Source organism: Podarcis liolepis, assembly GCF_965112155.1.
Source record: "Podarcis liolepis genome assembly, chromosome: 1".
NCBI classification, from domain to species: Eukaryota; Metazoa; Chordata; class Lepidosauria; order Squamata; family Lacertidae; genus Podarcis; species Podarcis liolepis.
The window spans coordinates 80739775-80753498 of record NC_139554.1 but is presented as its reverse complement, the minus strand read 5'-3'; the positions used below and the strand labels follow the sequence as shown (position 1 = coordinate 80753498).

At 43.1% G+C, this 13724-nt stretch overlaps 3 protein-coding genes and 1 long non-coding RNA gene across 5 annotated transcripts in view; 2 read left to right on the top strand and 2 right to left on the bottom strand.

Annotated features, from left to right (window-relative positions):
* CPSF7 (cleavage and polyadenylation specific factor 7) overlaps positions 1 to 10081 on the bottom strand; it is a gene marked incomplete at its 5' end in the record, with an annotated part of 22990 nt that extends 12909 nt beyond the window's left edge. Inside the window, 2 exons of one of the 2 annotated variants that reach the window (XM_083498084.1) lie at positions 9286 to 9396; positions 9746 to 10081. In XM_083498084.1, coding sequence (XP_083354210.1) covers positions 9286 to 9396; positions 9746 to 10081 — 447 coding nt within the window. The remainder of the gene's footprint in view (positions 1 to 9285; positions 9397 to 9745) is intronic. The other variant, XM_083498085.1, reaches the window with a different exon arrangement.
* Positions 1 to 13724, top strand: part of TKFC (triokinase and FMN cyclase) — a 160780-nt gene that overhangs the window by 66506 nt on the left and 80550 nt on the right. The window lies entirely within an intron of this gene.
* Positions 809 to 9116, bottom strand: LOC310704807. Its single transcript, XR_014525027.1, has 2 exons — positions 1552 to 9116; positions 809 to 1465 (listed from the first exon to the last, which is right to left on the bottom strand). It is a non-coding gene; the product is annotated as an uncharacterized lncRNA (long non-coding RNA).
* On the top strand, positions 10036 to 13724 carry SDHAF2 (succinate dehydrogenase complex assembly factor 2). The gene is made up of 4 exons (XM_083498778.1): positions 10036 to 10190; positions 10529 to 10734; positions 11533 to 11642; positions 13435 to 13724. Exons 1-4 carry the CDS (start codon positions 10170 to 10172, stop codon positions 13563 to 13565), a joined length of 468 nt encoding a protein of 155 aa, XP_083354904.1. The 5' UTR covers positions 10036 to 10169; the 3' UTR covers positions 13566 to 13724.

Below are 13724 nucleotides of genomic sequence, written 5' to 3'. Positions count from 1 at the left end.
GACGTTTTGCCTCTCCATTCTTTGTGGAGGACTGGGTAATCAAATGGCATTTTTACATCCTCCCCCTCCCCCCAATCTACACTGTGTGCAGACCCACCTCATTTTCCTCACTGCTCCAATGAGGGGTGTTTCCTTGTTGCATATATGCAGTGAAGGAGACTATCATATATAGCATAACCACCAACCTCTATAAGAGGCCACTCAACTTGGCAGAAAGGCCTCTTGGTTTCTTTCCCTATTTTGGATTATTTGAGCAGTATCATGCTGTAGGCTGTTCACGAAAGGTGATCAGGTTGTGTCAAGGTTTATACTGAACCCCGCTAGAAATCAGCCTCTACATTTTTCTTCAGAGGAGTTAGGTATCATGCAGTATTATTTCATCCTCACAACATTTAAAGAGTCACTATCAGAAGCAAACAATTATATTGGAACTCTAATGATATTTCACTGGTCTTCTGAAAATGTAGTTATAGTCTACTGTGATTCACACTGCAATCCTTTGCTAGCTAAAAAAATGCACCGTAAAATAATTCTAATGCATGAATATGCACCTTATGCACACACATGTATAATTCCTGTCAGCCTAAAGTTATCAAGAAGCTGGAATGCAGTAACAATGGGATATAACTGTAGAGATCTCTCTCTCTCTCTATATATATATATATTATAAAAGAAATCCAGTATTATGTAGAGTGGTATATAAACTTTTCATCTTCCCACGCAACATAATCTGACCCAATTTGTATACACAGCAGCAGCTAGAACATAAAGCTTGTACTGCCTTTTAAAACCAGGGTTATTTTTCAGATTTTTTCCTCTTTTCCTTTATGCCAGTTTTAATATGTGTGTCTGTTTATATACTCAAAGTCGCTTTGTGTTCCTCTGATAAAAAAGCAACTAATAGATTGATTGAATAAATAAAACAAATACGCATTACTATTACTGTAATTCACAGATTATTGTAAGGTATGGCTTCCCACCTGAAGGATTCTTCAATGTTTTAAACTAGCAAGACTGCAAAAACTCATGCAGGATATAAACAATCAAATTCTAACATTTGTTATGGGTCTGAATTCAACTATTTGGCTTATGTTATCAAGAACATCAGAATTCTGGCATGTACTGGATCATGGTCACTGTCTAATTTCAGATGGAAGTGCTTAACTCCACTGAAATCAGTCGAACTTTTAATCACAGTTTGCCTGTTATATAGTTTTCAATGGGCTTTAGCCTGAGTATGCTAAATTGGATTAAAGTAAATATATTGGGATGCAGGTCACAACCATTTGTTGGTTTCATAGAACTAGTGATATGTTTGTTACATTCCAATTATCTAGAATAAAAGAAACTTGGGTGTTATTTTAAACATAACAGCAGCTCCTGCTTCAAGCAAACTTTATAAAGTCAAATACTGGGAAGTCTTCAAGTAGAAGTGATAGAAAGTGGTACATGCTACAAAAAATTACTAGCAGCAGAAACAGTTTTACATAGTAGTACGAGACAAATCTGCAATAATGAATGGATATTACGCATAAGAAAAAGAAAAGTTACTACTAAACAAAATGTTATCAATTAAGAACAGCAGTGATATTAAAGGGTGATAGGAAAATCAAGTCACTTCAACATCTTCAAGCTATCAGCACTTCAAGCTATTTTTAGGATACCTCTTAAATCTGCAAAGCAGAAGATTGGAAACTTACTTATTGTTAGCTTCCTGACATCAAGAAAAATATATTTAGATTTCCTCAGTAAAGACCACAGTACAGCTTGTGATACTCACTTTCAACTAAACTAAGAAGGTAGGGGCACAAGGCCACTCTAGCCTTGTAGCAAATACTGACTGCCATTGCAAGGCAATGAAAAGCCCACACCATCTGAAGAATGTCCCCAAGAGCCTCCAGGAACCTAAGACAGAATCACATAAGCTACAGGGGAGGAGAAAACAGTGCATATCCAGCAACACCACCCACACATATACTACAAAGTAGTTTCCTGATTAGGATCATCAGGAACAAAGGTAGTGGCTGTTGATGATGCTATTGAAACCTTCCAAAGATCATGTTAAATGTGTTCGCAAGCATTCATGTGAGCAAGACCTGCACATTCTTGGTTATCTGGTCATGTCTCACACAGGTAACACCTTTTATTTTATTTGCTGTATTTCTGGGCAGTTATTGAACCATGCAATAGGCCTGACACAAGAGTTCTTCCCTACACACAATACAGTATAGTCTCAATAAATAATACAGACCTATTTATTTTCAGCAACTTCCCTGCAACACCTAGAGATTCTTTCCACTGGCCGCGGTTCCCAAGGAGACAGTGCTACACATTGTGTCTCTTCAGACTCAAACTGCATTCTTTTGATACTACAATGCTGATATCCCCTTTTTCAAGGCAAGAGGGAATTCCAGGGTTTATTCATTTCTAATTCCACAAATAGAGAATTGATGATTTACACAGTTTCTCCCTGCATCCTAGATGGCTCTCAATTTTTTCCTTTTTTGCCAAACAATATTTATTGGAACTTGAAAAAGTGAATCAAGACCATTAAATGCAATTGGTTAACCAGAGACACAACAGCATACAATTTTTTTTTTAGAAGTATAGGAAGAGATTTGGGGTTAATTTTTGTTTTACCCCTACCCTAGTACTTCCAGGAGGAGTCTCCTGAGAGTCCCATGGACTGCAAGAAAATCAAACCTCTCCATTCTTAAGGAAATCAGCCCTAAGTGCTTACTGGAAGGACAGATCGTGAAGCTGAGGCTCCAATACTTTGGCCACCTCATGAGAAGACAAGACTCCCTGGAAAAGACCCTGATGTTGGGAAAGATTGAGGGCACAAGGAGAAGGGGACGACAGAGGACGAGATGGTTGGATAGTGTTCTCGAAGCTACCAGCATGAGTTTGACAAAACTGCGGGAGGCAGTGGAAGACAGAAGTGCCTGGTGTGCTCTGGTCCATGGGGTCACAAAGAGTCAGACACGACTAAACAACAGTACTTCCAAGTGAATCAGGAACTGTTGAGACATTTTTCAGAGTGAGTTTTAAACCTTTTGGAGTAAGAAAAAGCTCTGTATAGGAAATATGCAGCTGGAATTTCACCGGCTTCATATTTTGCTTTTCATTACTTTGGACCCTTTTCAAATTTGAAATATGACTATCTTATTTCTTTTTACAATCAGAGTAAAGCTCAATTCCATGGAAAGCCTGACCCTTTTCTTCAAAATTTAAATGCATGAGGCTTCATCAAGAGTTTCCCTTCATTTGTGGAAGGGATGGCTCCTGCTGGAGGGAGGCCGAGATGGCCATTTTTGCTGATTTCCTCCTGCTGCCACCTCCCATGCGGTTCCAAAGGGTCTTCCTCAACACCCTCGCCTCAGAGCAGTTTTTCAGGGGGCAGGAAGCATCAGTGGAGATTGCTTTTCCTTTCCTCCAATGGGAGCACAGATTGAGCGAAGTTCTGCCTGCAGGAACTCTGGACCCAAGCCATAGTATGTGCTTCTTTACTTCTGCATGGTACAGAGGCTTTGAATTCTCTACAATGTGTATTTTTAATGAAGCTGCATTTGAAACACATTCTTGTTTGCACTCTGAATCTGAAGAGGAAACAAATAGTTTGCTGAAACTTTGATCAAATCTTTAGCCTACTTCCATACATTGAGATTTCCATTTCCAAAACTTGATCCTAGAACACAGTGCTATATTCCTGGCTCAACTATTAATTTATTGTAAAAACCTATAACCTGCCTTTAAAGGGGGGGGGGAATGGAATCAGAGTGGTTTCCAAAACAAAGTTTCATACAATATCTAAAAACATAAAAGAGCTGCAATTCTAAAAAATAGTGGTAATGAGCAATTGTTAACATGCCAGGTCGAAGAATATAAGTAATTCCTGAAAATCACATAAAGGCACAACATTAAACAAATTAAAGTGAGAGTGGGGAGAAGACAGTCAAAAGTCTTCTTAAAGAGTCATGTTTCTGCCTGCAACTTAAAAACAGTGTGAAGGCCTGACTGATCTCACTGGGTAAGGTATTTAATAAGGTGTGTGCCACAACTGAAAAGGCTCTAAGTTGGCAAAGGCCTCCAGATGAATCCCTACATACAGTAAGCTCACAGGCTCTTGGTCAAATTGTTCTTGTTATTTAGTCATGTCTTCTCTAGTTCTTCCGTGGATTCTCTTATAGACAAGAAAGCTTACAGGCAACTTTTGCATCTCTGGGTCCAAAGGTGTATTCCCACATCCATGTAATACTACTGCACTAATGAAGTTGTGGTGTGCAAATCCTAATGCTGCTAAGATGGAAGAAAAGGAAACTAATGAAAAAATAATATGTTGCTCATTAGCATTCTATCCAAGGACCATGAGTGTACATTGATAACCATCATACTACCTCATAGGAAACAGCACACACCCTCCACCGTTAGACAAGCATGAATAACCCTCCTGCCAAAACACACAGGGACAGAACTCTGAAATGAAAGGGTTAGCATATAAACACAACCCATTGAAAAGCTATGGGAACCAAGTTACTCTTTAAACGAGGGGAAATAACATGGGCAGCAGCATCCATTACATCAGAACCCACTCCAGAGAGGATCTGGGACTGGGCCATAGCTGAAAGGTAGAGCATCAGCACTGCATGCAAAAGGTCAATCTCTGGCATACCAGATAGGGTTGGGAGATACCCTCGTCTGAAAATTCAGAGAGCCACTGCTAGTCACTGTAGACAATACTGAGCTACAGAGACAAATGGTCTGATTTAGTATAAGGCAGCTTCCCATGTTCCTCAAGCAGAGGTTCAGGTACAGCCCCAACTGAAAAAAAGAGCATAGCTAATCATCATACTCTTGAACAAGCACATGGAATCACAAGGTGCCACACACCAAACACGTAACCAGTCTCAGTACATAAACTATTCTGGAATACATGTATTAAAAAATATGAGCTCTATGCACACAACCTGATCAGACTGGTAGGGCAGATCATGAACTGGGAATTCAGCATCTAATGTGAAGACAGTTCCCTGCTATCCATAGTGGGAAAAACACATGATAACTGACAAGTTTTGCACCATGGAAAGGAGCCCTACTCCTACACAAATGGAACATTTACACCTGCACATAGCTCACATCTGTCAAAACCATTGTGGTGGTGCAACTCTGTACTTGTGTAGCAGCCAGAGATGTCACAACTATGGCTATGGGTGAGATTCAAATAAGAAAAAGAAAGGAAGAAAGGGCAGGTGTCCAATGTTTACTATGTTTTCAGGCTCTCCAGAAGCAGCCTGTCTCATTGCTCAGTACACAAACAGCTAAGAAGTTCAACTCCTGTACTTACAAAAGGAGATGCACACTAGTAAGCAGGTTCCCATGAAAGGTAAGCTGTGTGGGGAATAAGCCATACATAGTAGCAAATACCGTATTTTTTGCTCTATAAGACTCACTTTTTCCCTCCTAAAAAGTAAGGGGAAATGTGTGTGCGTCTTATGGAGCGAATGCAGGCTGCACAGCTATCCCAGAAGCCAGAAGAGCAAGAGGAATCACTGCTTTCGCTACGCAGTGATCCCTCTTGTTGTTCTGGCTTCTGAGAGTCAGAATATTTTTTTCCTTGTTTTCCTCCTCCAAAAACTAGGTGCGTTTTATGGTCTGGTGCGTCTTATAGAACGAAAAATATGGTAACCCACCACAAACACCACCATCCAAGTTGAAGTTGCTATCCACAGCCAGAGTACGCCCCCCACCTGCCCCCAGGGAAGCTCCATCCATGTATACAGTGAAGAAATGGGGAGTACATTTTCACTATTATTCTTATCCTGCAACAGATCAAGTGTGGCTGACGACATCATTGCCAATACATGATGAAGAAGCAACTATAGGCCTATAAATACTGTTCTTTCTTTCTCACCATGTACACTGATAAGGTGACATTCAAATCATACATTTAAAGCACTCTTGAGGTGCTGAAAGTTGTTAGGAGACTCCTATTCCCTTCCCGTAACTTCAATTCCTAGAGTTCCCTATGAAGAGGGGCTGATTGTTAAACCACTGTGGGAACTGTGGTAGCTCTGTGAGGGGAATGGGGATTTCCTAACAATTCTCAGCATGCTTAATAAACGACAGCTCCCAGAATTCTTTGGGAGAAGCCATGACAGTTTAAAGTGGTATCATAGTACTTTAAAAGTATGCTGCGAATGTGGCCTAAATCTATCCAATGGGGAACAAGCCAATATGGGTGAAGACTAGGTAAGCACACATTAAAGAGGAGAGTGGCTGAAGGTATACAGAATGAAGTGTATGGTAGGCAGAAATACTACAGGAAACAGACATAGCACACACGATAAATGTGCACAAAAGTCATATAAAGTTTTTGAATTATGTAACAAATACCTGAACAAGAGGATTTGGTCCTCAGCATATTTTATGTTTCTCCTCTTGCCACAACTAGGAATTTCAAATAAATATATAAAACATATTTGTCTGAAAGCTATAATGGTGTCATCTACACCAGTGATTTGTTGTAATTAAAACTTTTTCAGGGTAGAACACCTTCACTAGAACAGATTACCAAGTTTACAAGAACAATCCTTTACTCTAGAATACTGTAGAAATATGAAAAACTCTTATAGATAAAATTAATTCATTACATACTCGTGTTATACTTCTTTTACTCTTGATAGGGAACAGAATATTTAAAAATGGGGTACTATAGGCAAAATACAATAAATTTTCCCTGATCAAGTGGAACATTTAACATACACCCCACGCCTTCCAGAGACAAGCATCCATCCATCCAATGATTCCAGAGATGAAATGTGGTCATTACCTAGAGCCATGCAGTCAGAAAAAACAGTTAGTGCAGCAGCAGAAACCCTGTGTGATGTTGCAACAACTTCATATATTCAAAATTACTGAAAACAGCTAAGTGCCTTTGCACTAGTTGTGAATGCAAGATGGCATGTCATGTACATGAATACACCTGAATGTACACCTGACATTGGAGGGAATTAGCACTGGGCACCCCTAACATCAACCCCAAAAAGGAAATGTTCCTACACATCCCAAACCAAGATACAGGAAAGCTGACATATAGGTATTAATTGTCTCTTGTACACCAATCAATCTAGTGCTATAATCACATACAGGGATATATAATGAACATAAACTAGAACCCTTGTGAAACGAAACTTATGCATAGTAGTAAATAAATCAACAGGAAAGAATGGGTGTGACCAGGAATTAATGACGGGACAAAATGGAGATGCTTGGAGGTGGCAAGATCAAACTTGGGACCTTGGCAATATAAACTATATGCTTTATCTTTACCTGGAGCAAGGGCTATGAGTACTGCACATGTAGGAAGCCTGTGACCCCCCCCCTCGATGTGCTTAACTACAATGCCCATCATCCCTGAGCACTAACCATGCAGCCCAGGACAGAAGGTAGCAGAGGGGCCCTAAAGCATATGGAGCTATATGTTCTTCAGCCCAGGTTTGTAGGAATATTGGGTGCTGGTTTAAGGCAAGTCAGACCACTGTCCATATAGCTTAGTATTTGCTAGACTAACTGGCAAAGGTTCTCCAGGGCTCAGTCACTATCTGGAGATGGCAGGGACTGCTCTTGGGACCTCCTGCGTGGTTTGTTGTGCTCTGCCACTGAACAATGCCACTAAAGGAGTTATTATGAACAAACTGGCTGCTGGTTGCCATGTTTCTGTGGTTACAGTATAATTCTGTTCAGTGTAAGTTTGGTTCCAGTCCTACTGCTTATGGAATTGCACGGCCTTCTTAATGTTCTATTTAAAGTAATACATAAACACACACTTGAAACACATGTGGGTGTTTATTTCTATTTATTTATTTATAATCCACACTTTCATCAAAATATGCCAAAGTGGTTAACAGCATATAAAAATAAAAGCAGCAAAAAGCATCAATAAAACATCATTAAAGAGAAAAATTGTATTGCAAAGGCCTGTACTGTTTAGGGTTTTGTGAATTAATGTAAGTACCTTGAACCTAGGCAGGTAACAAACAGGCAACCACAACAGCTCCCTCAGCAGCAGTTGTATGTTGCTCCTTTGAGCAGTCTGGCCACTGCATTCTGCACAAATTGAAGCTTCCGGACTAGATAAAGGGTAGCCCCACATAAAGTGTGCTACAGTAATCAAGCCTTGAGGATTGAAATCAATAGGGAACAATATACACCACAAACCAGATTTGATTTCTAGTGCAATGCACTCTCACACAAAGTTAGTACATCAGACAGAAAAGGTTATCCTGTCTTCCCACTTCTTTCTCCGATTAAACACAGTCATTTCAATAACTAAGATGACCCAATTTATAATTGTAACAAAAAATATTAGGTATAAGCAGGCATGAAACGTGGGAAGTAGAACTGTAAGGTGGACTAAAGTTGCTGTTACCTACACCCCTAACATCACTTAACTGTTCACTTTTTAGGCTATAAAGAATATGTACTGCAAGCAATGTGTGCACAAAACTGAAGGATCTTTTCCTATGAAGGTGCTAGTATTGCCTGTGATTAACTGCGTAATTGCCTGTCAGTTTCCATGTTTAATTTTTCTGTGTCAATGTGGTGCGGCGAATGGGACAGAATACTATGTAACTTGAAATCACATGCAGGAGCTACTGTACCAACCATCTTGGTCTGCTCACTGACCCAGGTTACATATTTCTAAAAGATTCAGCATCCTCAACTGTTATGTTAACTTGATTCCAGGAAGGCACCTCTCACTTGAGAGACTACGGAGACTAACATGCTATTACTTTCTATTTCTATCATGCTGTAACTTCCTATTTCTTTTTTTAAAAAGGAAGCCTTCATACATTCCAAAACACACAAGCACAAATAGTGATTCAACATTTCTTCCAACATGCATTCATTTGGTTCATGAGGTTTTCTTTCCTGTAGAGTAAAACAATTCACACCAATTGGCAAATGTGAGGAGTTTATTAGGAAATCTCCAGTTATAATACTGATTTAACACTATTCACTTCTCACTCAACGAACTTTTCACACAACGGAATTTGCTTCTACAGAGATTTTCGTATTTCTACCGTGCAAGGAAAGGATGCTCCAGCAGCCTAACAACGCACCTGAGGACAAACCTCTCTTTTGAGACCTCAGCACGGGCCGAAGTTTCGGGGCTCGTGGAGAGTTCGCCTCTTCTTCTAGCGCTCACCTGCCGCCCTTCCACATCCCGCCGAGACGGTGGCGCAGCCCTTACGCCCACCCAGCGGGGTCCGCAGCCGCGCTCACCTGGTTAAACTCTTCGTCGGCGTAGATGTCGATGAGGTCCACTCCTTCCGACATATTTCTCCAGGGGAGCCGCCGAGAGAACCGGGGGTGGGGGGAGAAGAAAGAGCCGCACTGCGGGGGTCACAGAGCAAAGAGAAGGGGGAAGGAGACGCAGGTTAGTGAGATCGCCGCCTCACGCGGCCGCCGCCGGCAGAGCCCAGGCCCGTTCCCGCGCAGCCCCGCTCCGCCGAGGATCCCGCGCAGGCGGCCCCGCCCCCCTCGCCGCCTCAGTGCCACTCGGACGGCGGGACCTTCCACCGGCAGCGGAGAACCCGAGAGCCGGGCCGCCGCCGCCTCCCTCCCCGCCTCCGCGGGCCGCCATAGCTGCGCGCGCCTGGACGCTCGCGCCCGCCATCGCCTCCTTTTTCCCGCGCTGCGACGGAGACACGCCGCCGCCGCTGCCCACTTCCCCCGCGCTCACCCCGGCCACGAAGCTCCGCCGCCTCCCCGGCGCCGCTCGGGGCCCGTTATACTGCTCAAGGCCTAGCAATCCCAGGCAGGCCCAAAACGCGCGCGCGAATTCCCACCCCCCCTCGTCCTCGGCCGCCTCCTCCTCCTCCCCTCCTCCTCTCACCGCTACAGCCAGCGCCTCCTCCCGTTGCCCCGCCCCTTCCTCCCTGCCGAGCCCCGCCCCTTCCGGTTTGTTGCTCTGCCGCCTCGCGCAAGAGTACTGTAAACAAAACCAGAAAAGGCCGCTCTCCGTAGGAGCCTTTTCCGAAGCGGGCGCGGGAGGCCGAGAGGTGGCTTTAGGGCGCATGCGTTGTGGAGAAGCTGAGAGGCTTCCGTAGAGGCCTCTGTGTCTATGGTTGGCCGTGAAGGGTAGAGCGGCTGCGGAGGAAACCAGGATGGCGGCGTTGAGCGTTCGCGTGAGTAAAGGGAGATGTGTATTCTGTATCTAGGCATTTGTTGAATTCGTGCCCCCCGCTTCTCCTCCAAGGAGCTCAGGGTGGAGCGCCTAGTCCTCCTGGTTTAATCCCCACAACACCAACCCTGCCAGGCGGGCTAGGCTGAGATTGAGAGGCAGCGACTGGCCCCCAAGGTCACTCTCTGAGCGTCACGGCCTCCCCGAGTCCTAGTCCGACTCCCCAACCGTCGCACCAGCAGCAGCTCCGGCGCGTTCGCGTAGTAACGGAGTGGTGGGTCGGACGCTGCTTCTGCCGCCCTTGGTTGCCTTACGCCGCTTCCCTGCCTGTTTGTCTCGCAGCGCCTCTTTCTGCTCCCCGCCTGCGTCCTCCGCTCGTCGAAGTGCTGCTACCGCGGGGACTCTCCCTCCGACTCCGGGCGGGATCTGCTGGAGATCCCTCTGCCGCCTTGGCAGGCTCGGCCCCACGAAGCCCCGGCGAGGAAGCGCGCGAGGCTGCTGTACGAGAGCCGCAAGAGGGGCATGCTGGAGAACTGCCTCCTGCTCAGGTGAGCCGTCGCCTTCTGTTCTGCCTTTCCTAAACCTCCTCGTTGCTTTCAACTTGGACTTGTTTCCTGGTAACCAAATTAAGAACCGAGTCTTTAAAATTCCCACACTCCAGTATCTCCCCCCCTTTTATTAAAATTTTTCTATTATTATTATTATTTTACTTTATAATGTATAATAAAACAGAGATAAGAATGATGAAACTACCATATGTTCTCTGGGCAGTTTAAACTTATAAAATGCAACTGGAAATTTAGCTGAAAAACAGTGAGTACAAAATCATTGTTGTCTACTTTCTCCATAGTGTGCATCATTTTATAAACCAACATTTTTTAAAAAAAATGTTGCTCTCTCCTTGCACTTGGAAATACCCTTATCCAAGGACAGCACTAGGAACTATTGTTATGAAATATTGAAAATCAGCTTATAGAGGGAAAAGGAGAAGATTGTCCATTCTGTTTTCTCTTTGTTATCAAGGGTATAGTCAGACACTGGTTTATCTTGAACTGGTAGAGGGGAATCTGGGGTTGAATGTGGTCTCCCCCCTGGGACCCTCTATCCAGTTCCTGGGACTCTTTTTCAAAGGCCACACCCCTCAGTGGCCCTGCTCCTCAGTGCTTTTGCCTGGAGAGAATTGGACCTTGAACTGTAATAATGCCTTTTGTTTGTCTGAATGGGTGTGCAGAAATTTCTGACACTTGTATAGCCAGAATGTAGTATTTTTATTACATTGTGGTATCTGTATCTTTTTTTCTACCTAGTCTGGTTTTCCCAGTATGCTGTTTTATTGTTTCCCATAGTTTCTTTGCCAAAGAGAATCTGAATCGAATGAATGAGCAACAGCTAGATCTTTATGATCGCCTGATTAATGAGCCCAGCAATGATTGGGATATCTACTACTGGGCAACAGGTAAAGCAAAACACTGTATTTTGGGGTCACTTGCTATTGGCTCTTATGTGACTTGGGGGCGTGTCTTATGAAGGCCATTTCATAATATAAAAACATAAAAATATATAACATAGTAACAAAAACAATAACCTCCCTGCACACAGTTAAAAAGGCCAAAGGCCTGGGAGAAGGGGAATGTTTTTGACTGATGCCTAAAGATATGTAAATGACGACATCAGGCAAGCCCCTTTGGAGAGAACATTCCACAAGTGGGGAGCCGTCACAGAAAATGCTTGTTCTCGTGTTACTGCCCTCTGGACCACACACAGCAGCATAGTACATGTAATATTTCGACCTCTGTCCTGAAAAGGTGTGTGATTGTCCTAGAAGGTTGTCACTGACAATCCGAAATACAGTTTTAGCTATGAGCAGGGTCTAAAAATTGTCATGTTCACCATATAAACATTCCAACTCTAGCAGTCAAGTTGATCAAGAGTATAACTAATGTATACTCTACCTTTAAAACATATGTATTTTTATTTGCAGTAAGCCCATTTTGAATTTAGTAGAACTTAACATCCTCCTTAACAAGTATAGTTTTAGGTTGCAGAACTGCTGTACAGTTAATGATAATACAGTGGTACCTCAGGTTAAGACCTTAATTCGTTCTAGAGGTCAGTTCTTAACCTAAAACTGTTCTTAACCTGAAGCACCACTTTAGCTAATGGGGCCTCCAGCTGCTGCTGTTCCGCTGCTGCGCAATTTCTGTTCTCACCCTGAAGCAAAGTTCTTAACCCGAGGTACTATTTCTGGGTTAGCAGCGTCTGTAACCTGAAGTGTCTGTAACCCGAGGTACCACTGTATATTATATATTTTATGGCAGGGGTGGGGAACTGGATCTGGCCAGTAAGCCAATACTCTACTTCCCCCTGCTTCCCACGGGCCAACTTTGACAGATGCATGGGACCACCCAACTGTCAGTCACCTGATGGCATAATACATCAAATGACACCTATCAACATTCAAATGAGTTACTATACAACAATCTTCTTTGAAGATGCACTTTCAGCACCAATCAGCTGACAAGCATTACAGAGAACCTTTGAAGTCCATTTGGAGGTAGCAATTAGGATTCAAAGTGTTTGCTCTAAACAGCTAGTTTTTTCTCTACAAAGGGGCAAATGCTCTGTTTGGAGTGCCACTGACTCCCAGCAGGGCTCCCTGTCTGCATTAATCAACTGATTGGTGCTGACAGAGAACCCTTCTTTCAAAGAAATAATAGAGAACTCACTTTAAACTCCTGATTGTTTTTTTCTTGCCCATACCTGCCCCATTTCACTTACGACGTCTTGTGGGTTGTGGGCAACAGCCTCATGTGACCTGCACCAGCCTAATTAGGGCCACGGGCCAAGACTTCCCGCTGCCATTTTACAAGAAGTTCCAAAAACATTCTTGCTCCCTGTCACATAAAAAATGTCTTTCGCTTGTTTGCAAAGCAAGCATTCCACTTTGTTTCCTTTTCTGTACTTAACACACTAACTGGGATGTCTTTGAAATGGGGCTTGACAAATAATTTTAAGTCCAATGACAAAAAGATCTTTGAAAACCTACTAGATCTGTAGACTGTAGTTCTGAGCAGGGGTAGCCAATGTGTTTTCATCCAGATTTTGCTGGACTACAACTCTTATCTTTGTTGGCTGGCACTGTTGAGTTGGAATCCAACATCTGGTGGGCACCTCAGTGTACAGAATCTTCAGACATTGGTAGCACAGCTTATACTGTTGTTTCACTTCTTCCTTTTTTCTCCCCAAAGAAGCAAAGCCTGCTCCAGAAATCTTTGAAAATGAAGTCATGGAGATGCTTAGAGAGTTTACCAAAAACAAGAACAGAGAAAAGAGACTGCAACAACCAGATCTTGAGTATCTTGTTGAAGCTTCACACTGATCTTGTGGTTTCTGGAGAAGGCCATACATTCTTGAAACCTAGAAGCACACACTGTGGTATTTAGGCCTCTTGAGTCCCACTCTTGTGAAATATTTCCTGAATGGTCTGTTTTCCATGCTTTGCTTATCTATAATAAAGCTTCAGTGATGCGGTCCTTTA

Bases quoted from the DNA above. Each gene is read 5' to 3' on its own strand.
- SDHAF2 (XM_083498778.1), top strand. From the start codon at position 10,170: ATGGCGGCGTTGAGCGTTCGC. The intron at 10,191-10,528 runs GTGAGTAAAGGG...TTTGTCTCGCAG, and splicing joins TGGCGGCGTTGAGCGTTCGC to CGCCTCTTTCTGCTCCCCGC. The intron at 10,735-11,532 runs GTGAGCCGTCGC...TGTTTCCCATAG, and splicing joins GAGAACTGCCTCCTGCTCAG to TTTCTTTGCCAAAGAGAATC.